At 35.9% G+C, this 25257-nt stretch overlaps 2 protein-coding genes and 1 non-coding gene across 3 annotated transcripts; 1 reads left to right on the top strand and 2 right to left on the bottom strand.

The window, feature by feature from the left end:
- Positions 1-8125: 8125 nt before the first annotated feature.
- On the bottom strand, positions 8126-12526 carry LOC127648350 (beta-1,4-glucuronyltransferase 1-like). Its single transcript, XM_052133043.1, has 2 exons — positions 11267-12526; positions 8126-8547 (listed from the first exon to the last, which is right to left on the bottom strand). Exons 1-2 carry the CDS (start codon positions 12398-12400, stop codon positions 8356-8358), a joined length of 1326 nt encoding a protein of 441 aa, XP_051989003.1. The 5' UTR covers positions 12401-12526; the 3' UTR covers positions 8126-8355.
- Positions 12527-12881: 355 nt separating this feature from the next.
- On the top strand, positions 12882-12963 carry trnas-gcu (transfer RNA serine (anticodon GCU)). Its single transcript has one exon. It is a non-coding gene; the product is annotated as a tRNA-Ser (tRNA).
- Positions 12964-13934: 971 nt separating this feature from the next.
- LOC127648903 (prefoldin subunit 2-like) lies at positions 13935-20978 on the bottom strand. The gene is made up of 4 exons (XM_052133764.1): positions 20870-20978; positions 16832-16920; positions 14774-14897; positions 13935-14685 (listed from the first exon to the last, which is right to left on the bottom strand). The coding sequence occupies exons 1-4, from the start codon at positions 20939-20941 to the stop codon at positions 14488-14490; spliced, it is 483 nt and encodes a 160-aa protein (XP_051989724.1). The 5' UTR covers positions 20942-20978; the 3' UTR covers positions 13935-14487.
- Between the last annotated feature and the right edge of the window lie 4279 nt (positions 20979-25257).

Here is a 25257-nt window from a genome sequence, read left to right as displayed (position 1 = left end):
CTGTGTACAATTTGTAAATGACCAAAATGTACTCACATGTTGATCATCAGATCTTAAGACCTGGTTTTAACATAAATTAAATGGTTTCTTTGGTAACACTTTCCAATAAAGTTGTATTTTTTGACATTTAATAACTACTCAATTCAAGTCATTTTTATTTGTATAGCGCTTTAACAACACACATCATTTCAAAGCAGCTTTACAGAAAATGAACCTGTAATGTCTGTAATGTCTAAGAGTCATCATTGTCCATTTTGATGAAAAACGTGATTGTGTATATATATATATATATATATATATATATATATATATATATATATATATATATATATATATATATGTTATTTTTCTTTAGGCCCATAACCATTTAACATGCTATAACAATGATCAATACTTTAAAAGTATATGTTAATCTTGATTCATGTTAATATCAACAGATACTATTACATTTTAAAAAGTTAAAGTTGTGTATATGTTTATGTGTATATTTAATGCATTTTGAACTAAAATAAACTAATAATGAACTATTGTATTTTCATAAATTAACATTAACCAAGATTTGTAAACATTGTAATTAAATATTGTGCATTATTAGTTCATGATTTAACTAATGTTAGCAAACCGATCCGGAAGCACTTTCAATAAGGTTCCATTTGTTAACATTAATTAATGCATTAGGTATCATGAACTAACAATGAACAAAATGTTTTGTACAGTTTTTATTAATCTTTGTTATAGTTAATTAATAAAAACACAATTGCACATTGTTAGTTCATGTTAGTTCATAGTACATTAAATAATGTTAACAAATACAACTTTTGAACTTAAAAATGTATTATTATATGTTGAAATGAACATTAACTAAGATTAACAAATGCCGTACTGTATTGTTCATTATGGTTTAAAAATCATGGTTTAAAAGTTTAGATATGTTTTATTTAAAGGTATGACATATATCTGAAACATTCTTTTGCATATCAGCACTTGGCACGTTAGCACCTTTGTGGCTTCTTACTGTAATACAAATATTTCCTCTTGTCTGATAAGTTTGTTATTATGTTTGGCTTCTCTTGACCTCTAAAGTGATATCTGATCAAGATATAGCAGATGTTGTGGATTGCAGGGCTTATTTAAGCTTAGGAAAATCATTTCAATCTTAGGTGATTCCATGATATAACAGGTGTTACTGGAGTTGTTTAGGAATTCTAAAGGGCTTAGCCTGAAGGCTTATTCTCACCTAATACTTTAATGCTCATTAAGGCCTGCCTCTGGACTTCCACCGTCCACCCTGATCTGCTCCACAAGCCCCACCTACAACAGCCTGTCCATCTCATCCCACTGGCCAGGTACAGTATGTGTCTAGGAAAAAATACTTTAGTTAATTAAGTAAGAAAATGTACAGCCCGACACCCAAGACCACACTGAGAAATGGGGAGGGGGAGTCTTGTATTAACTTGAAGGGTTTTATTTGCAATTAAGACTAGCTGACTGTACATTATCCCACTTATTACACAGGTACCTACCAAATAAATAAATAAACATGAAATATCTGAAAGAAATAGTGGAGACTCTATAGAAACAGTTGGATTCTACCTCCGAGTCCGAGTTTTGTTGGTGTTTATTTTGCAAAAATTACTGTCTGACTGCTCATTATCCCGCTTATTACAAGACTACTTGCCAAATAATTAAATAAATTGAAATTAAATATTGATTTGAGTTTAAATTATTTTGTTAGCCTTCTTGTTGAGATCACAGAGTGATACAAGATGAAGGAAAGATGACTTCTAATACCCGAATGACCTGTCCACACATGTGCGGTCGTTATTCAGAAATACAAGACCAATCGATGCTGCAACTGACCAGTCAGAATTGAGTAATCGAGAGAGCCGTGTAATAATAGTTCTTAACAATTATTTCAGTTAATTATTAATAGTTATTAACGCAAAACAACAACATCACTGCATCACCCATAGCTGACCTTTATTTATTTATTTTATTAAATTTTTTGCATTGCAACATTCTGTTATGTCAGGGAAATTTCCAAAAATTCTTCAGCTAGATCCGCTTAATATACAGACTCCAGTCACACTTTGTTTTGTAGATAATGTCAGCCTTAGGTGTGCAAACTATTTTGGTAAAGGCTGACTTTATAGTTTTAAAGACATTTTGAATCTCACACTGATTTACATTAATAGAATGGTGGGCATTCAGATGTGATGATTTCATAATGGCCTTGTCATAATTGGCTTTGTCTCTCATTCTTCTGGATTTCTTCTCCTTTACTGGAACATTGTATCAAAACATTAACTCTTTTTGTTCATAGTTTACAAAGGGCTTTGTTAATGACTAATTAGTCATTTACAAATGCATTATAATTCAATGATATGCAGTTGAAATACTATAAAAAGGAAACTGTCATGCAATTCTTGCCAAATAGTGAGCAAATGTTACTTACATGTTATAAATACTTAATAAATACACTTATTCATTCTTATATTAACCAAAAACTTAAAATACCCTAATTCATGACTTGTGCATTTTCTATGTCGTGTTAATGTCAAAAGTATGGCATTAATCTGAGTGGTGTCCCAACTTAAATAAATCCTATGCAAAAATACTTTTCAGGTCTTCATGTTCATGCATTCACAGTATGTATCATATAATAAAGCCTAAATACTATTAAACCATATTGAACTTTATGTGCATAGGTTTCTTATATTGGTAACACCTTAATAAAACTTCACTATGTGTCCACTGAAGGTAAATGTTCATAGGTAACTGATGTTGGATAAGTGTTATTAAGCATGTATAACATGTGAGGGAAAATGGCTCACAATTTGGCAGGTATTGCAAAAAAAATCACCCTTTTTATGCATGTTGATTTAAACACATATCAATGATTTAGAATGAATTTGTAAATTAACTATTAGTCATTAAAAGTATGGTTCACCGAAAAATTTTAATTCTCTCATTCTCATGCCATCCCAGGTGTGTGACTTTCATTCATCTACTGCATATACATGAAGATTTTTAGGAGAATTTCTCAGCTCTTTTGGTTCACACAATGCAAGTGAATGGGTGCCAAAAATGTTAAGCTCCAAAAATCACATAAGTCAGCCTTTAAGTAATCCATAAGACTCTACTATTAAATCTATGCATTCAGAAGCAATAGATGTGAGTGAGAAACAGAGCAATGTTTAATTATTTTTTATTATAAAGTCTCCTCCCTGCTCAGTCAATCTCCACTTTCTATTTCACATTCTTCTTTGTTTTTGGTGTTTCACATTCTTCGTGCATATCTGGGTAGCGAGAAGACTTGATCGTTCTGTTTCTCACCCACACCTATTATATCAATTCTGAGGACATGGATTTAAGCACTGGAGTATGGATTACTTTTATGATGCCTTTATGTGCTTTATGGGGCTACAAAGGTCTGAACACCATTCACTTGCATTGTATGGACCAACAGAGCTGTTCTGCTGAAGAAAGAAATTCATACACATCTGGGATGGCATGAAGGTGAGTAAACGATGAGAGGTGAATTTTTTGGTGAACTATCCCTTTAATGACCCCCTTTAAACCCTTATGAAATGCACTTTTTTTTGTCAGATTCTGACAGGCTTGGTGGGGTTCCTTTAACTCACTGGCACTAGAAATGCAAAGGTCATGGGTTCAATTCTCAAAAATATAAATAAAAATAAATAAAACTGACAATGACAATGTAAAAGTTTCTGAAAAATACAAAATGTTGTTGGGTTTTGAATTTTGGATACTTTGAACAATGGAGAAGGTCCATGAGATGAACTGAAAGTCCATCTTCAGTGGTCATTATATCATGTCAATTATTTTTCAAAAGAGGCATTAGTGTATCGATTAATCCATAGGCTGTCAGTTTTGCTCTGGCACTCATGTGTTATTACTGTATATGTGTTTGTGTGTGTGTGTGTGTGTGTGTGTGTGTGTGTGTGTGTGTGTGTGTGTGTGTGTGTGTGTGTGTGTGTTTGAGCGAGAGAGAGAGCAAGAGAGAGAGAGAAAGAACTCAATGGTGTATATAGTTATACATTCAGTTACCTCATCCTCTATTCTTTTAAAACAACATGTCTTTGTTCACTTAAATCATACCGGTTTAACCTTACTTTAAATGTTTTTTTTTATTTATGCGCTGTGTCATTGACTAGTGTACGCACCTGGGCGCCCATCTGTGTTTGTGTAAAATCCTGTGAAGTAAAGGCTATAAGACTGCTTGACTCCTCTCTTGTGTCGCTCCTGCTGTTTTAGTGTCATCCTTCATTAGAGCTGCCCTACACATGATCACCGTATTAACAGGATTGGTTTAAAACTCAGGCAGCCAAAGCGTCCAACGACACGTCTCACTGCCCCACTGAGATGCATGTGAAGACAGACAGGTTACCTCCTCAAAGCTGGGTGAGCTCTTAAGTCCAGCTTTGATTAGGTGAGACGGTTAGTGTGGCATGTTGTGCAACATGGTTGAACTGCTAGGGAGGTAGATACATACAGTAGATGGATGGATGATAGACACACATACATACATACATACAACGTACATACATACAACGTACAGTACATATCGGTACATATAATTGAACTGAGAAGCACCACTTTTATTAAAAATGGAATGGCTAATATGGCAGGTGTAGAATAGGAAGTCCTGCTTTACACATAAAAGAGCCAATCATCTTTAAGATACAAACATTGCTTGTCAGTTAACTCGAGAGTGCGCATGTGCATTAATTTGACCAGCCTAAAAGACTGCGTTTTCTTTTTTCGTGATCTAAAAAGGCAATACAGAAAACAGAGAATCAATATTAAAAATAGTTGTCCACAAGATGGCTGCCAAGTGGCCTGACTTGCCATGAAAGGGACTTTGGTAACACTCAATTAAATGTTAAAAATTGAAGAAAAAAAATAAGTGTTGCGACATTGTAATGTTTGGAATGAAATTTTTGAATACGATGTGACAATTTACTTTAAAGGAAGATTTTCAGTTATTAACATTTTTAGTTTTACTTCGAATACTGCATGAGCAGTTCTGAAAAGTTTTAGTGTATCATTTTTGGTATAAATTATTGTAACTAATATCTGCTTGTTACATCTTTTATATTGTTGGTTGGTTATTTTCAATGTTTGGTGTAACCCGATTACAGCTCAATTAGTTACTGCAATATATTAATTAATTAAAAGTCAAAAAGTAGCGTAATGCATTACATTTTTACTTCTTGTAACCAGATTACAGTTACTGGCTTCCAATTAAGATAATTACTTTTAAGAACATTACTTGGGTTACACATATTTGTAAAATAAATGTATTTCTGTATAATACATTTTTTAAAAAAATCAATATTGGCCTCTTCGCGTTTATGTGACAGCTGCGGCAATGAACAAGAAGAAATATTAAAATGTTCGTGCAAAGATTTTGGAAAGTATTTATCAATTTTGAAAATTTAAGTGATGAGTAATGTGATTACTTTTTGATGAAGTAATCACCGAAGTATCTGATTACATATTTAGAGAAGTATTTAGTCATTTGTTGTGGATAACTTTGAGTAAAGCCCAAAGTGTACTTCACTCAGACGTGTACAGGATGCGTGACGCAAATCTTCTCGTCAGCAGAGTGACCGAGCACTGAACGCACACAGCTCGATTTTTCGAACCATGTGATTTTTTCTAACCATGTGCAGAATGCACATGCGCCTAGAATTATTTACACTAATTAGTGTGTCCACAAGGTAGCAACACTCTGTGTATCATGTCGTGGCCAGTGGACGACCAGTCTTATAATCCCTCTGCCTAAACACGTTTACAGATTTATTTCAATGCAGTGTGTATTAACACGTGAATCAACCATGTTTCATTCAAACGAATGTTGATCTCATATTATGCTAAAACTCAATTTTCCCGGCTTGCATAGCTAATGCACGTTAGTGAGTTGATTGACAGCGGACGTCTGCCTCTAAAAGGTGATTGGCTCTTTCACCTTCAAGTTGGGACTACATTCTACATCTATTGACTGTTCGGTGCTAGAGCTTCTTGGTTGGGCATTGACTAATCTCTGCTAAATAGTCTCTGGCCTCACACCGTATAGAACTACAATGCCCATCATGCACTATGTCTCCTTCCCAAAGTTTTCACACTTTTACTCTTGATTTCTCGCAATACAGGGAAAGTAGAGGTGTACAAAAGCAATGTGTTGCTTTATTTAAAAATATCTCAGATATTATGGTCTAAAATAAACATACTCATTACTTCAAAAAGTAATCTGATTACGTAACACACATTACTTTTAACACGTAACCTCCAACACTGTTTGTGATGCAGGCAAAAAGTCACTAGTAGCACTAGTTTACATTGCCTCCCTCTTGCACAAATCTGTGTTTACTGGAGTCAGTATCAAAATCTGTCCACATGAGAGTGTCAGGTTGCATGTGAAGAGAAACCAATTTGTCTATGGATCGTGAAACTCAGCCCAAACCCCCTCATAAGGCCCAGCTGTCAAAGGTGCACAGGGAGAACCCGCCCTTCTGTTCTGCCTCAGATCAACTAATCTGAGGACTGCCTCCCTCCTGCTAGCACCAGTGCTAATTGCTTGTGTCGTAAAGCCCTGTGACCCAAATAAGCCTTGCTACCCAAAGCTGCAGGGATAAGCCCCACTTTACCTCACCAAACCTGCTTAATAAAACACCTTATCCACACAAACCCCCTCACCCATCATGCCTTCTGCTTCCTTGTGCACATCTTTTCAGGCCAGAGAAAACAAGAGAAACTCAATTAAAGAATGTAGAGAAACACAAGAAAGGGATGACGATTGACGTACGCTTGATAAAGCAAACAGAAACCGTGTACTTACAATGGAAGTATGTTGTGTTTTTGGAAAATGAGCAACGGGTCCGAATTATATTCAGAGCTTGGCAGATGGGAGAAATTTTCAGGAAACCTGTTTACAAACAGGCATTGTTTTTGCAATGCCATTTAGTGAGGTCAAAAAGACACTGATTGACAGTGTACGGTTCTGTTTGAATTGTGTAAAGTGTATTTTGACTACCCTTTGTAAATCTTCACTTGTGGCAAGAGAAATTCCTTGTATACCCCAAAGCTGATCATTATGTCAACCAGTCAATCACAAGACAACCACAGGTCGATCTCATTAACAGGTCAAAAGGAGAGAGAAACTCCACAAATAACGAGAATCTTAACGATCATTTCCTCATTTCGGTTCCCACGCACACAGATTTCCAAAATGTGGTAAGGCAGGTGAAGAGTCATTTATATTTATGAGGAAAGCGCTACCTGATTGGTTACGGTTAAGTTTAGGGTTGGGTTATAGTTTATATGACCAATCAGGTAGCTCTTTCCTGATAAATATGACTGAATCGTTTAATCAGGTATAGCTTTTCTTATGAATATAAATAACTCTTCCCCAGTAATCCTACGTTTCAGAAACACTGAAAGACAGCATCTTTTTGTGTGTGTGTGATCTTTGAGAGTGCCAGTGTGATGGTAAAATACACTTCAAAACCTTCTTAATGAGGTACAGTATTAATAGAAATGCAGTCTGTTATATCTAAAGTAATAATAATGGGGACAAAAACATTGTTTCAACAGCGGGTTGGCCACTGATCGCAGTGTTGGCAGTTCGATTCCTAGCCCACATGACTCCACGTGCCGAAGTGTCCTTGGGCAAGACACTGAACCCCAAGTTGCTCCCATGGCAGGCTAGTGTGTGTGTGTGTGTGTGTGTGTGTGTGTGTGTGTGTGTGTATCAGAGAGCTGCATGTCTTGGTAATGCTTTGGGTGCCACTTAACAATTTATAACACACTGTACTTCACTGTTTGACAGTAATGTAATAACTAGCCCCTGCTTACACAATTTGCACAGTATACAAGAATTGTAGACATTTCTGAGGTTAAAGAAAAAGGAAACAAATTGTATAAAATTTAAAAAAGTGAGCAGCATACAAAATGAAAATAAATGCATAAATTAGCTTTGAAATAACCATGTTACTTGCTCTCAGAGTTTGTGTGTGTGTTCAAAATGAATACATTTTAGCAAAAAAAAAAAAAAAACTTTATTTGACCACATCACGCATTGTGTTACCTCTTTACAAAGCATCAAACCATTCTCAACCTCGATGAATAAAATACTTTGAGTATTTTATATGAGCATCGACCTATTTGACAAGCAAGTTGCCATTTGAAATGCACAGAAAACTACAGACAGTTTCTTAGGTCCAGTTTTGTGCAGCTATTAAATCCAAGCCTCTGTATGTCTGGAAAATGCTGATTAGGGTCAGGTTTCTGCATGTGTTGTGAAGACTTCACATTTTTGACAACAATAGTCTAGCAGCGGTGAGGAGAGTTGGGATACTTTGCCTTCAAACTCTCCTTAAAGCTCCGAAAGAAGAGACGTTTTTTTTGGTTCTCCTCGTCCTTTCTGCTGTGGAAATCTCCCTGGACCTTAAACCCTTTGTGCACCACAAAGGCATTGCTCACAACAGAGAATCTGTAACCTGCTATGTGAAGCTCACAGGCCTAGAGAAAAGAGTTAAACAGTCAGTGAATGAGTCTGTACCTGAGAATAAATGAAATAATAATTAAATTAATATATGGGACTAAATCTAAATGTTTTTCTAGAAGTACAAACTCTCTTAATTAATATGAGGACATGGAAACAGCAAGTAAAGTACAATAAACAAGAAAATGCAGAATGAAGAAAATATGTCACACCACAGAAAACTGCAGACAATGCTTAGAATTTTTTCTACTAACCAAATAAGTGTAAAAAAAATTCCAAAAAGAGTTTAAACCATCAGTGAATATCAGGTAGCTAATAAAATTACATATTTTAAATAGACACATATAGGGCCTATAAACACAATATATTAAAATATAAAAAAATATACTAATTTAAATATATGCGACCTATAAACACATACCTCTTGGAGAGCAGATCTTTGCAGATAGTTATTTTGCAGATTAATGGCTCATACTTCCATTCTGTGTGAGTTTTTGCGTCTTTGTGTCGACAATGTCTGAATTCCTTCCCCAGATTATTCTTGACAAAACATCTTATGTTTTGACAAGCACTGTTTTGGCCAACCGTTTAACAAAGAAAGCCTCAAAGACTGAAACAGTCACAAAGTTGTTTTTTCATGACTTATTTTTAGTGTTCAGCAAGGTGTGCTATCCGTGTCTAATATCGGTGTGATTAGAAGCGGCACTCGAGTTCCAAGCTGTGTACTGTTTTACTTTTTGCAGACTTAATTAATGCTGCTGTTATTGTATTTATTGCAACTTTCAGTTAATGGTTTTTTGGTGATCATTCAGAGCTCATCTTATCCTTTATATGTTGTTTTTGGTTTTCACCATTAAAGAGCACAGGGCTGGACTGGGAAGAGAAATCGGCCCAGGATTTTACATGGCAACTGGCCCAATACTTGTTGAGCGGGGGAGGGGGGTGCGCTGTTTTGCGGTCCGTTCAGCATAACGCGACAGCTCATTTTAGCTTATCGCGGCCCATTCAGCAAGTTTCGCTGCCGACCCACTGGCCCGCTCGTTCTCCCGATGGCCATTCCGCCCCTGATGTGCCCCAAAAGTGCGTCGGCCCACCAGGGAAAATGCCCGGTATGCCAGATTACCAGTCCAGCCCTGAAAGAGCACAACAGTCAGGTTCCAGAAGTAAAAATCCCATACAAATTTTTCCATATACTAATTGATTAATAACGATAACTTACAATCCTTGAAAGACAGACCTACTGTGAGCTCCAATATTGTTCATCAATGGTATATGCTTCTGTTGAAGCCATCAGTTCACATTATTTCAACTTTTTTGTTTAAAAATTGTGTTTAAGATCAGAGCACCTAGTGAACAACTACATTACCCGTGGTCCAGCAGAGAAAAACAACCAATCAGAGAACTGCGCCCAAGAAAGCCCACCATACCAGCCTGGAAGTGACCGCGCACTTCAGTGGCATGCTGTGAATAACACAATAGAGTCGGCCATCCTTGAAGTACTCATTTATATTTATCTGGATATTTTGCAATAAAAAAAAAATAAGTAAAATACATTGTTTCTATACTTTTAATAAACAACTTTAAATCAGTATTTTTAGAGATTTCCGTTTTTTCAATTACGTTATTCCCAATTCACAATGGGATTGTAATTTGTGCCCTCGTGAAAGACGGTATTTATACAGGAGTTTGGAATGGCATACTGCCCATACTACTTCTGCCATACACTCACCCAGCACTTTATTAGGAGTTCTATGGAACCTATTAACTTTTTAAAAACCTTTTAATTGGAACCTAATAAAGCACCCGAAGTAGTCTTCTGCTATTGTAGCCCATCTGTCTCAAGGTTTGATGGGTTGTGCATTCTGAGATGCTATTCTACTTTCACTACAATTGAAAAAAAAATTCCCCCAATATGATGGTTGATGTGAACATCTGAAGCTCCTGAGTAAGTGTACATGTTTTTCTAATAAAGTGCTTGGTGAGTGTATGAGTCTATGGCAAAAATAGTATGAGTAGTGTAGTAGTATGCAATTCCAAACTCAGCCACTGTCTTGCACCTTTGACTTTTGTCTGACTTAAAAATAATTTTCAAATCTAAGTTTGTAATGTTGTGATTCACCTGGTAACTGGTTGGTTGGTTTGGTTCATGGTTTAGAACTCTTTTATGAAGGATTTTATGAAAAGTCTATGAAATACTTAATGGGAAAAATACTTCGGCAACACATGTGGTTGAAAAAGTGGACAGGCTGTGTTGCACTTGTGAGTACTGAATGCGTGAAACAGGATGCAATGAGCCATTTACAATTTCAATAATGTATTCAGAGATTTCAGACTTTAAAACTGAAAAAGGATTAGCGTGATATCTGTTGAAAAGCTATGTTGTCACTAAAAATCTAATTTTCTAAGAACACAACTGCTGAGCTCTATAAGAACTGGCCACATCCACACTAACCGCAAAGTTAAAATTCTCTTTTTTCAGTCTCCTGAAGTCATTGTCTTCTAAAGTATAGGGTAATAAAAAGCAGTTTTGAAAGTCTCCGTTTTCGGTGGTGTAAAACGCCATTCTAGCCTGGATAGGAGGCATACATGTAGCGAAATCAGCACCTTTTCAAGCGAAAACGTATTAGTGTGGACGTGGCCTAAAACAGAGATCAAACGTTATGATATTCTCAATAGATCAAGCATCATATGGCCAACGTTTGATTCCTCTTGCAGTCCGCATATCCATACACTCACCTGACTGATGCGGTTGAAGCCATATTGCCTGAAGTTTTCATCATATAGAGGAACGGATTGAGCACCAATGTAGAAGGGCTCCCATGGATCCGCCCAATTTATAGTGTACGCCACCTCCATTGGCCCAGAGCTTTTGCTGGGCAGATTGACCCACTGAGAGTAGTTAGTGGGAGCCTGACAACGAGGGCAAAGTTCATCATAGAACGGCCGCACCTCCCCAACCTGATAGAGCTGTACCAGCTCTGACTTAGAGGCCGGCATTTTACGAGTGTGTCTGATTTCAAAAGCAGGAAGCACGAGGACTTTGTCCGCTGCTGGTTCATGTTTCATCAACATGGTCACAAACTGGTGGTGTAAATTAGCACTAGGGATCATATCAATGTCAATCACCATGATATAGGCAGCATCTGTGCCACTTCGGGCCACGTTACGGAGGAGGTTATTGGGGTACGAAACATTGCTGTCAATGGCGTAGTTTTTATACTTGTCTCGGTAGGATTCAAGCTTTGCAAAGACACCAATATACCCTTTCTCTTCAAGCCCATCAAAATGCCCTCTGTCCTGCTCTGGAAAGCTGGCCATCTCTCCTGAGTGGCAGACCAGATGGAAGTCCACCAGAGCTTGAATCTGAGGACAGAAGAGGCTGAGGGCATATACAAAGGTGGTGGCAAACTTGACATCTTGGCCGTGGGCGAATATGGCGACGGACAGAGGATTCTGCCAGCGCTCCAGCAAAGAGTTCAAATGATGAAGGTTATTACTAGTAGTATGCGAAGCCAAAGCCAGGTGGTGTGATCTTGGATCTGCACCTGGCTTCTGATTGGTAGAAAAGTCACTTTTGATTAAATTCTTATACACACGGTACTGTCCGCTACCATCGAAGATGCCACCTGTGGATAAAGAATATCTAAGATGTTCTAGCCTGGGATTTCTTTCTTGATGTGAGGTCTTTTTGGAGCCAAACAGCTCAGAATACTTGTAGCGCTGCTGTTTGCCATGCAATTTTGAGATGAAAGACAGATATAAAAGCTGCAACAGTGCAACAAGGAGAAGGGCACTGAGCACCACTTTAAAAACGGAGCATTTTTTAGAGAAATGCATTACAATACTTTGTACCTTTAAGTGAACGTGCATGAAATAAATCCTAAAATACAAGCTTTGTGGCTGCTGTGAATACAGATCACCTAGGGTAAGCCTGGGTGCCACTAGCTAGCTAGACACCCTCATGCATGCATGAAACCGCACTTGCATTGCAGCAAGCTGTTGTCAAAGTCTGTATGTCGAAATATTTGAGCGGGAACTAATTCGCATGTTTAAGACGCCCTTAAACACACAAAAGAGAACCCATCGTTCGTTAAGACCAGACACTGCGCATGGCGTCGCATGTTTATACGGTGTGTCGCGGTTACCGTAAGCACTCTACGACGGGCTCTAATGAAACTCCAGCCTGGGCGTGAGCGATCTTTTTTTATTTTATACACATTTCCTGTTGCAAATATCGGAGAAAATTTCAGTTAATATGAAATTTATATAATTACATTGTTAAAATAAATTTTTAGTTTTTTATCATATACTTGCAGGTAAAATTATACATATATGTTAAAAGCAACCGTGAGACGAGGTGGCCGAGTGGTTAAGGCGATGGACTGCTAATCCATTGTGCTCTGCACGCGTGGGTTCGAATCCCATCCTCGTCGACAAAATTTTGAAATTTACAAATCGTCTATATCTAGAAATTCATTCTATACTAATTGTGTATGTGCTTAATGATCTCAATGACAATACCATCTTGTTTTGCCATATACAATTGTATTCATCTTAGAACCAAAGATCATTGGACTATTGGTATATGTTAATAGTTATTTGGCATATCAAAGTATCATGGACCCACCACATTTTTTGTAAGGGTACGGACAGAGGACCTACCAGTCAAATCTTTGGACACACCTAAACGTTTATGCTTTAAATGAGCTTTGTATTAAAACATAAATTGTGCATATTTTTTTTATATATAATGATACTTAAATGTTAAGGATTTTTGTTTAAATGTATGATTTGGACTAGTTAAACCAATAATCTAATCAACATAATTCCCATATATCCTATTAATTAATTGCTTTGACTACTATTATTCTAAAATGTGTAAAATAGTTATAATAAAGAATGAGTGGGTGTGCCCAAACTATTGACAGGCAGTGTAAATCAATAACTGAATGAACCAACTTATTTTCTAATATTCTCTGGAAAAAACAATTGTCATACCCCATCATTACACCCCTTAAAAAAATTTGCTGAATGTATAGCCTTGGCCTTAAATGTAAATCTTGCAGTTCCCTTTCAAGTCAGTCATTTCAATGCTGCATTTCTGATCAATCTCTGAATTGCTTTAAAATCTCAATTTTAATTGACAGAAGGCACAGATTTCTATTACTAATATTACTAACATCTATGCATGTAACTCCTGCCTTTATTACATTTTTTAGTAGCCATTGGTAAATGTTTGAATGAAATTTAGTCCCATCATAATAGATCAGAACTATGTATTTCACATATATTTATGTTTTGGAAGACTCTGTTACACACTAACCTCAGTTTTCATATTCAAATTGTTTAAACGGTGCTAATTCAGGGACAAACAAAACATAAAACACTGTGAATAGATCTTGCTCAATTTTGTATTTTTAATTAACCAAAACAACCATAATAACAAAACAAATCTTGTCCATGATGTGATCAATGATGGGGGTCAGAGGTCCATGTTACAAGAAAGTCAGTGGTCGTTATGGTAATTTCAGTCAAAATGGCACCAACAACTAAACACAATTTCTTCCCGAAAGCAGAAGTTGAAAAAGTCCAGATTCTGAGCCAAATATGTTAAGTTCAGGTGAATTTATGCACTTCAACTAAGACATGTTTTTTTCTTTTGACTGTTAGTTGTAATAAACTGAATCAAAAGGCAACAAATTGACTCTTTAAACTCTTCAATTTTGTTTTGCTCAATGATGATTTTTATTTTGCTAAGATCAACTGCTGTCAAATGATGAGAATAAAAAAAGCATACAAAATTTTTTCACTTAACTGAAACTAAGACTTTCACTCTCTTTTGTGTATAATAACTGGCATCTGTAAGACTAAACAAGAAACATGTTCTCTCAATCTCTCCCTGTGTATTAAAGTGCCAACAAGCACAATTCCTAATTAGTTATTAAGGAACACATCCACTAAGAGACAAGCACTCCAGCGCCACCTTTGGACCCTCCTCCTCCTCCTCCTTCACTCTCTTTGGCTTGACTGGCATCCGCTTTGCCCTGTTTGTCATCCTCTCCGACTAATCGGATGTTGTAACGTTCACGGTATTCCGTCAGTTCCCTCCCCTTAGCCTGCATCTGTGTGTTAAGCGACTCCACAATATTTGAAATCTGATAGAAAATGAAACATACAAATTACATATAATATTGCCTCATATACGACAAGCAAACAATAGTGATTGTAGCAGCAGATTTGTACCTGTTCTTTGTTGTTTTCTAAAGCAGGCAAAACTTCTTTGACGGTCCTCTCCAACAGCACACCCCCGACTAAACGAAAGCACTTTCGTGAGGGATCTACTTCCTTTAGTGTGTCAATGACAAGGCTAGGGAAAGGAAAATATTTAGCTTTTAGAACAAGAACATGGGCAAAAAAGGCATTTTCTGCCTTTAACATGTGTTAAAGTGAAAGTGTCCAATAGTAGTCTCCTTACCAAGTTAAAGGGAATTGTATTTGGCTGGTCATGTGATCTTAATACATTGGCCCCAATGTGTTGAACCACCCCATGTAGAATAAAACAGCATTTCTATGCATCGCATGTGAGAGTACATCATTTTGGAATATTGGTTTAAAATATCTACAACATTTATTTACTGAGTGCACCTTTAATTTATAATCATTTTATAAGGACTGTCAATCGATTAATTTTATTTAATCAAATTAATCACATTATATGCCGATTAATTAATCGCAATTAATTGCATACATCAATACTTGGAGAAAGCCCCCAAAAAAAACATAATTAAACAATATATTGTCATAACATTATCATAAATAATAATTAAAAAATTACAAATAAATATAATTCAAATGATTAAAATGCATAACACTATTGTGGCAGACGAGCAAAGCAATGATTAGACAACATAAAAAGTGGCATAAGAAGGCAGAAATATAATGTTTATTTCCAAATCATTGAATATAAGCCTATCAATGGCCTACAGTTTAAAGCAATCCATTTTACAATTGTATTCATCAATCAGTCAGAGGTAATCTTTTTATAAGGACGTGTCTATGTACACATGCATTTAAATTTACGCATTTGGCAGACGCTTTTTATCCAAATCCAAAACATGCGTCAGATGGACACTTTCTGAGAGCCTCACTTAGGTTATTGCATCATAAACACAGCATTTTATGATGCACTGACAAGTTAACCATAGTTTGAATCTTAGAAAAACAACCCCTACATTCGGAGTAGTGCTTTGTCCAACGCATCCTCATCTTGTTCTATCTGCTTTCAGCAAGTGCAGTTTGTACAGCTGGAGCTGCGCTTAGAGACTCATAAAAACATGAGGCTGGTACGTCAAGCTTAAATGTCATGACATGCCTTTTTTTATTATTATTATTATTTTTAAATGTTCCTTGAGGTTCACTTATAATATTAGTTAAGTTTTTTTAACAAAAACAAAAAACACGGCATATATTTGTAAAACATGTTCATATTCTATGAAGGTAAATCTGTTGCAAAACTCGAGAGCTTGTAGATTTAAATTTGAGAAATTGGGCAATAAATATTTGTATTTGTAAGCTAAAATTTACACTCATAGCAATGATGTGAATACTTATCAAAACAGATTTACCTTCATAATTTTCCACCCTCATTCTGACACACTGTCAGCAAGGCTCTGTTTTGGTATTGCTTCTCCTTTAAGACATGACACCCACTGTTCTGATTGGCTCTCTCACTGCAATCTTACTGCTCACAGTTACTAGGCGGGGCTGCAGAAGTGATTAAAGGTAGAGTGGGTGTTGATGTATTGTTGTGGAGACGGTCAGATGCAAATGTCTACCACAGTGTGATATCACAATGAATCACAAAGAAACTAGAAAACGAGTCATTTTGGCAGCTTGGTTTCAACAAATGCTCTTTTTGCAGTGAGGAGGATTTTTTGAGTTCTGAAACTTACAGTATGTTTTTGATAGTACAATGACCTCTTATATGTCAAAGGATCAAGGAAAATTGGATTCCTCATGTCATGACCCCTTTAAATTGCCCCAATGGTAGGAATATTACTTATTATAGTCTGGGGGCATGATTAATATCATTAATTTAAAAAAAAACAAAATAATGCATTAAATGAAAAGCCCTACATTTTATTTGAAAGCTGATAGAAACTATGATTACCATGGTAAATGTTTGTAATGGCTGTTGAGGTCAAGGCAACCCATAAATCAATGCATGCCAGAAGTGAAGGTTCCCCCCAAAAAGGTAACTTTTTATATGATTATCTGACATTTTCTAAAACACACACACACCTGTGTTCATTGATCTCCATCTCAAACTCTGCAGCTTTAGAAGCCATACTGCGCTGTTCCTGTCGCATCCTCTGAAAAGTAGCCACCACCTGATTTAAACACAAATGCCACACAGAAATCATTGGTGAAGGGGCACTATTGGTAGTAGATAACAAGGATTAATTTTTCTAATTCAACAAGTGCACTCATTTATAGTATGCCTGGGTACACAAATATGAGACTGTTCCATTTTCTTTATCGTGCATTGTAATGTTTGATTAGTTGTTAACTGATGTGTGTTTTTATGGCTGATTCAGATATAGATATCTAGAGATAAGGGTGGCTGATGGCCAATATACAACCTACAATTTAATGACAGCAAATGAGATAAAAAAAAAAAAAAAAGCTGAAATAGCTTGATAATCCCAAAATGGCCAAATATCAGACAATTAATTGATCGAAATTTGGTCTATCACTAGTTGTAATATCCCATAAAGCACACCTACATCTCCATGTTTAATGTGTTTAAAGGGACAGTTCACCCAAAAATGAAAACTCTGAGAATTTACTCACCCTCATGCCATCCCAGATGTGTATTACTTTCTTCTGCAGAACACAAATTAAGATTTTTAAAAGAATATCTCAGCTCTGCTGGTCCATACAATGCAAGTGAATGGTGATTAGAACTCAGAAGGTCCAATTATCACATAAAGGCAACATAAAAGTAACCCATATGACTCAAGTTGTTTAATTAATATCTAATGAAGCGATCCATTCAGATTTGGGTGAGAATAGACCAAAGTCACAGTGACATGTAACTGTCACAGAAATCATGATTTCACTTCCTATAGTGCCATCTAGTACTCTACACATGTGTCAAGCGATAGGAAGTGTAATTGAGCTTGAAATCATGATCGTGGCTAGAGACTGCAATGGCAAGATGCACAGTGAAAATTGAGTTATATTTTGGTCTGTTCTCACCTAAAACCGATTGGATCCCTTCAGAAGATATGGGTTAACCACTGGCGTCGTATGGATTAGTTTAATGTTGCCTTATGTGATAATTGGAGCTTCAGATTTTTGGCCACCATTCGCTTGGATTTAATTAACCTAGAGCTGAAATATTCTTCTAAAAAAATCTTATTTGGGTTCAGAAGAAGAAAGTCTTACACATCTGAGATGGCAAGAGGGTGAGTAAACGATGAGAGAATTTTCATTTTGGGTGAACTATGCCTTTAAGAGCAATTCATCTGGAAAGCATCACATTTTAACATCTGCTAATCATCTTGAAATGAGATTTTTAAACATGTAAAAGATTTACAAGAAACATCTTAAGGATATATTGCAGATGAGCAAACAACCTAAAAAATAAAAAAAAAGTCTTCCAGATGTAAACAGACACATCAAATAGATGTCTGGTAGGGCTGCACGATTTGGGGAAAATTTCATATTGCGATTACTGAGTTTAATTATATGCGATATAATAAACAAATGGAATGATGAGTCAACTTCCTTGGTTATCAAGGAAAATGCACAAATAGATTATTGATAATGCTGAAATGTGTACTTCTCAACTCAAAACTTAAAAACTAGCAACAAAAAACACTATAAATGCAGTGATTAAAATTATATTTTTACAAAAATAATAATATCTTTGCCTTACTGCAAACTTGTTATTTTCTCAGTATTACACCTACATAAAATAGAATGTCAACAGTTCTATTTTATAATAATAGAACTGTTATTATAACAGTTATAATAACAGTTATAATAAATAAGAACATACAAATTTTCAAGAAAATAAGATTGTCCAAACAAACAGGGACAGCAGGATGTAACATGTCCTTTGTATAAACTCTTTTGAAAAGGAAACTGGATATAAAAGTGTGGTTCACTCAAACCACTAAAACTGTTGTTGTTGTGTTTTTTATTTAAATGACCAACTGGTATGTCCAAATCCTCTTTCTAAAAAGTTATACTTATCGCTGATAACTCTTGTCCAGTGTGTGGATAATATTCTGAAATCCCACTTTGCTAACGGTGCATCATGTCTCTTGCCAAGCAGTGCATTATGGGGTCAGTGGTTTCTTTATATCTCTGTGAAGACTTGTCATATGGCGTGACACTCACAAACACATCTGTAATTGTGTTGTTTTGCTTACAGGTTGTTGTCTCTTTACTAATCTTTACTAAGCTTTCACCATCATGCATTCATCATACTTTTCTCTGTGCTGTTTCAGGTGATGATATAAATTTGTTGTGTTGCCACGTGATGTAGCAACTTTAATTTAGCTTATTTTTCACAGTACCTCTCTCTGCTCAGTGTCGGTTATCTTAAAGCCAAAATATCGCCATATCACCAAGGTTTTTTTCTGGCTCAAAATGAGGCGGAGGTGGTTCCATACTGATCAAAAAAGTGATGTTAACATTGGCTTTGCGTTAATACACTACTAATGACATGGCAACTGAATACTAGTGTTAATTGTGTCAGCTGTTTATTTATTTAGTCTTAACTAAAAAGGACATTTGACACAGGATTTTTATCATATTTAGTCAACCTTATCCTATTTTTATTAAATTTTTTTAGTCAAGTTTTAGTTTTAGTTGACAAAGTCTGGGCTTTTTAATGTAGTTTTAGTCAATGAAAACTGTTGACATTTTAGTTATATTTTAGTAACTTAGGGGTGTACTCACTTTTGTTGCCAGCGGTTTAGACATTAATGGCTGTGTGTTGAGTTATGAGGGGACAGCAAATTTACATTGTTATACAAGCTGTACATTCACTACTTTACATTGTAGCAAAGTGTCATTTCTTCAGTGTTGTCACATGAAAAGGTATAATCAAATATTTAAAAAAAAATGTGAGGGGTGTACTCACTTTTGTGAGATACTGTATATATAATATATATATATATATATATATATATACATACATACATACATACACACACACACACACACACACACACACACACACACACACACACACACACACACACACATTGTATTGTTGTTGTCATTTTAGTGTTATTTTTCACATAAGATTGATCTTATCATGATGATGACGCTGTGAGCTACAGACAGCGGGAGTGAGAGACGAGCGTCTCCGCGTTAGAGTGCACATCAGCCGGTGGAACTTTAAATCTGTCCTGGTCTCGACTCATGCTCAGATTTGGTCTCTTCCGTTGAAGCAGCTCTGACCGCACAGAGAATGACAGTTTTGGAGTTTGTGCTTATTTACATGGTACGCTCTCGTATTATATTAACTTTAATTAAAGATGAAACAAAGATATATTGCTAAGCTGTGATCTGTGTTTCATTGTTATTTTTTTCTTGTGAAAATTTTGCAGATCATCATGTAGCTACACAATGCATACGTTGTGTTGTATTTTTTTTTATGTTAGTAAATAGTAGTTAAAGACCCCTTATATAAATTGGGACCTAAACAATTAAGTACTGGCCAAAAATGTCTATATCAATGCATCCCTTACCATCAATTGACAAAAGAGTACATGTCATGCATCAGTTCGTTTAAAGGTGCTGTTTTGTTCCTCATTGTTAACATACTAATAATTACTATCGCTATAGTAGTAACTGCTATCTGAAATGTGTTGCATGGCAGGAATAGATACGCACATTCCTTATAAAGACAGCGGGGCATGCACTTGTTTCTTATGGGTGGAGACTCGGTATACTCTGAACAACCCACATTTGGGCACGTTAATTCATTATAACATCCTAATGCATCGATGCATTTTTATTGATCTCTCGTGTAACACAGATCTTAAGTTTAAGTCAATGCATAGCGACTGTAAAGTAACATCCACGCCTCTGTTAACCATATACACATATGTTAACAATATTCTCGCTTTACACCCCAACTACAAAGCGAGCGAACGAGCGACGCAACATAACTGCAAAGCTCCTCTAATGAACGAACAGACCGTCACGCGCGTAAAGCTTTGCTGTTTATAACGGAAGCGTTCTAGTTTTGTTGAGTGGCTTCGTCCTCTTGCAGTGTAAATAGGGTGTTGATGTTCAAGCCTGACGTCCCGTTACCTGCTCGGCGGAGGGAGCTGATTGCTTTCCGCCGCTTTTACTGCTCGTGTTGTTGCTACTGTTCGCTGCCATGATGAACCAAGTACAGGTCTCTGCGGAACAGTAATGGGTGTTTTCAAACCAGTGGGCGTTTTCAAATCGGGATGGGCGTTTCTATCCAATGAAAGTAGGGAATATAAAGTGAAAACTCTGATGAACTGCACACAACCATAGATATTATATACATTTTCACATTTTTGTTTTGTTTAACTTTTAAGTTTGTCACTGCTTTGTTTGTCTTTTTATGTTTGTTTATTTAGTTTATTCATTGTACCCCTGACTGAAATTGTAATTCTTAAAATTCAATAAAAAAAAAAAAAAAAAAAATAGATATTATATAGAGACGTCTATGCACACAACACCCCTCGCGACAGGGAGACCCGATCGCGTCACAACTGCGGCTGACCGCGAACGTGCCTATGTTTCTTCTCTCTCTTTCTCTCTCAGAGCAGATATTAAAGGGGCTGCTTTTTGAATACCATTATATAATATCCCTATTACCTGGCATATACCATTGAAATATGTGCCATAATAAATTACACCAGTGTTTGTGACAGGTTCCTTAAACAGCAAAAATGTCAGGGGAGTGACACTAGAGGCTATATAGCAGAGACGATTAAATTAATTTAAATTGTATATAAAATCCTTAAAAACTCTGAAAGGTATAAAATATATGATACCCTAAAACATTCCCAACTGAGGTAAATAGCTGAACAAAGACTGAATTCTCCCCTTATGTTATAATTTCCTACCGTTTATTTATTTGAATGTTTCTCTTTCCTTTTATAAATCATCCTTATTTTTGTTAGTAAGACTACATATGTTTGTATTAAGAGCTGCTCCCTCTGGCTATATTTCTCTGTATCCTATTCTGAAGAAACGGATTTTATGCAGCCATGTTTGTATGTAATTCTTTATATTTTCAATAAAGGAACAAATATATATATATATATATATATATATATATATATATATATATATATATATATATATATATATATATATATATATATATATATATATATATATATATATATCAGAGACGTTTACAACGAATGGGAGAAATTGAAATCGTCAACGGATGTAGAAAGTAAGTCCCGCCTAACAGCTAAAAGAGCCAGTCACCTTTTAGATACAGACATCGCCTGTCAGTCAACTCGAGCACGCGCATGCACATTAGCTATAAGAGCCTGGGAAAAATTAGATTTTTTGCGTAATCTGAGTAATAAAAAAAAAGCACAATTTATGATACTTGTTGTTAGATTTTACTGTTGATTTGAAATATGTTCTTTGATCAAAAACGTTTTGGAGATTTCGGTCTTTCTCCATTCAAATAGATAGGAGCTGTACTTGTATGCCGCTTGTTTACGTAGCTGCCGGTAGCGTTCCAAAAAATGGCCACCGAGTGAACTGACTTGCTAAAAAACTTTTGGTGGCACGCCCTTTTGTAGCCAATCAGAAAACTAACCTGCCAATCACCTGTCAGTCATATGCTGTCATAGGCTTTGCTTAAATTAGAGCCCCTCTACAAGGTGGACCTGCACATTTGAATGCCATATTCAAAAAGTAGTAGACAAATGTAAGAAGGGAAAAATATTACGATGCTTGGTTGGGACAGATTGGGGGGTTAGTCACCCTTCCCTAAGGAGAACATATAGTGCTTTAATAAGATCCACTATAGATTATGGCTGTATAATATATAGTTCAGCTTCTGCATCTCTGAAAATAAAAGGTAGAAGTTATCCACCACATTTAGTGGCTGAACCTATTTTACAGTCAAACTGAGGAATAACTACTGCTGCTGCTCTATGTCCAGACTCTGGATCCTTTGAACCATCAGTATAGATTGGTATACAATAATAATGTCTGTTCTGACAACTCTTTCTGGCCTTACCCGCTTATTGAATGTGAAATCTAATTCTAGACAGGATATTCTTCTTAAAAACCTTTAGACATTATTTAGAATAGAACAACAAGGGATTAAAAACATTCTTTCTGTGGGTGACGGCACACGTGGGGGTAAAAGACAATGAAGTATCAGTTGAAATGGCTAAACAGGCATTAGAGTATCCAATAATAAATATGAATGCACCACTGAGTAAAGTGGAAATTAAAGGATGAATTAAAGAGACAGTTTAAAGATGGCAAGAAATGTAGACCCTGGAGAGAAAGGGAAGACATCTATATGGAATTTAAAAAGAGGTAGGAAATGAGAGGAAGAGATGGAAAGAAAGGATGACACAGTAATTTCACGACTCCATATTGGACACTGCATTGAACCAGTCACTATTTAAGATAGGAAAGCATAACAATGGACTGTGCAATAATTGTGGATTACCGGAAACTGTTGAACATGCGCTATCAGAATTCATAGGTCATTACAAAGAAAACTCCCAGCTCAGAGAAGATGTTAAAACATATCCAAAGGGATAAATAGTTTAACATTACAGAACTTATTGAATAACAAAAGTGAATACACTGTATTACATTTCCTAAAGACAACAGGTCTGATTAGAAGAATATATCATCAAGTCCTTGGGAAATAATGTAATATTCAGATTAAACAATTATATTTTTTACCCCTCTTTTCCGTCTTTTTATTTCCTTCTTCATCGATACCTCCCACTCCATCCCAGTAGGTGGCAAAAATGCGCCTAAACTGGTTTGCCAACCGCCTATAAATCCAAAGAAGAAGAAGAGGGACCTGCAAATTTAGCAAAACAATGCACAACGCTATTACAATGGCGAGGAGACGAGAGGATGGATGTGTACAGAAATGATGCTTCATTACGCTAAATAAACCGGGTTTTTTTTTATTGAGGAAACATCGGTCGAATCACTTAATAAATTGTCCGCCTGTCTGTTAATCTTCAACATATTTCACACTTTAATCAATGCTTTTAGAATGAGCTATAGCTGTGTCTCGAGACACATGTTTGAATTTCACAGACAATTTTAAAATAAAAAATAAAGCACTTAAGAGAGTAAGAAGATCATTCAAATATAATGATTTTATTATCAAAGTACAATAAGTAGTGATAATTTTCCTGTCAGTAGTAAAATCGGTGTGGACATAGCTCAAACAGTGGTGGAAAGATTACCAAGGTGGAAATTTAAAACAGCAGACTGGGATAAATATAAGGAATTATGTCAAAATAAAATGGCAGAAATCTGTAATTCTATAGAGGATGTAGAAGCTTTTAATTATAATGTAAGTGAAGTTCTTCGGAGTACAGCTGAAGAAGTAATTGGTAAGAAAAGGACAGGAAGAAGGAGAAAAGCTGTCCCATGGAGGAATAAGGAATGCAATGAGGCAATTAAAAAAAAATAAAGCACTTGAGAGAGTAAGAAGATCATTAAATTATAATGATTTTATTAATTATAAAAGAGCACAGGCTATAGTGATAAGAGTAATACAGACATCTAAGAAAATATATTGGAGGGAATTTTGTAATAATTTTGGAGAAGAAATTGAAATTAATGGAGTATGATAAGAAAGATGGGAGGGAAACAAAGAAACAGTAACATTCCTGTCTTTGTATACAACAGTAGATCAGTTATATCAGACAGTGAAAAAGCAGAGGTGTTAGCAGAAACATTTGCAAATGTGCATAGTAATTCAAATGTAACAGTAGAAATGAGGAGCTTTAGGGATCTGAGCGTGAGTAAAAACCCTCAAATTCTGGAGGAAAAAGGACCATCAAGATGTACATTAGATTTAGAGTTTACCCTGTTTGAACTGAAGAATAATTTTTAATAAGGTGTGGGAATCAGGGAAATTACCAGATGACTCTGGAAGCATGCATCATAGTGCCACTAGCGAAGCCAGGGAAGGATCATTCGCAGCCCACTAACTACAGGCCCATAGCATTAATGTCAAATTTATCCAAACTAATGAAGCATATGGTCATGAACAGATTGTTATAAGTTATTGAAAAGAAAAACCTTTTCTCTGCATTTCAAAGTGGTTACAGAACAGGTAGAAGCACAATGGATTCTGAAATTAGAAAGGCCCAAGTAAATAAGGAGGTGTTAGAAGGAGTATGTTTTGATGTTGAAAAAGCTTACGATATGATGTGAAAAGAGGGACTTTTAATAAAACTGGATAGAATGGAAGTAAAAGGTAGAATGTATAACTGGATTATGATTTTTGTTTTTAAAAGAACTATACAAGTGAGAGTCTGCTTTTTCTCAGGTATATCAAGTAGAAAACGGAACACCACAAAGAAGTGTTAGCAGTCCAATTCTGTTTAACATAATGATCAATGACATTTTTTTCACAAATAGATTCAGGGATAGGGAGGTCTTTATAGGCAGATGACGGGGCACTGTGGAAGAGAGAATGCAAT

This window comes from Xyrauchen texanus, chromosome 1 (assembly GCF_025860055.1).
Source record: "Xyrauchen texanus isolate HMW12.3.18 chromosome 1, RBS_HiC_50CHRs, whole genome shotgun sequence".
NCBI lineage: Eukaryota > Metazoa > Chordata > Actinopteri > Cypriniformes > Catostomidae > Xyrauchen > Xyrauchen texanus.
The sequence above is the reverse complement of the archived record's forward strand: the minus strand, read 5'-3'. Positions and strand labels throughout refer to the sequence as shown.

Excerpts from the sequence above, each read along its gene's own strand:
- LOC127648350 (XM_052133043.1), bottom strand. The coding sequence starts at position 12,400 with ATGCACGTTCACTTAAAGGTACAAAGTATTGTAATGCATTTCTCTAAA. Across the intron at positions 8,548-11,266 it reads GCTTCAACCGCATCAGTCAG|GCCTGTGAGCTTCACATAGC; the intron begins GTGAGTGTATGG and ends TCTTTTCTCTAG.
- LOC127648903 (XM_052133764.1), bottom strand. The coding sequence starts at position 20,941 with ATGGCAGCGAACAGTAGCAACAACACGAGCAGTAAAAGCGGCGGAAAG. Across the intron at positions 16,921-20,869 it reads CAGCTCCCTCCGCCGAGCAG|GTGGTGGCTACTTTTCAGAG; the intron begins GTAACGGGACGT and ends TGTTTAAATCAG. Across the intron at positions 14,686-14,773 it reads TAGAAAACAACAAAGAACAG|ATTTCAAATATTGTGGAGTC; the intron begins GTACAAATCTGC and ends ATTTTCTATCAG.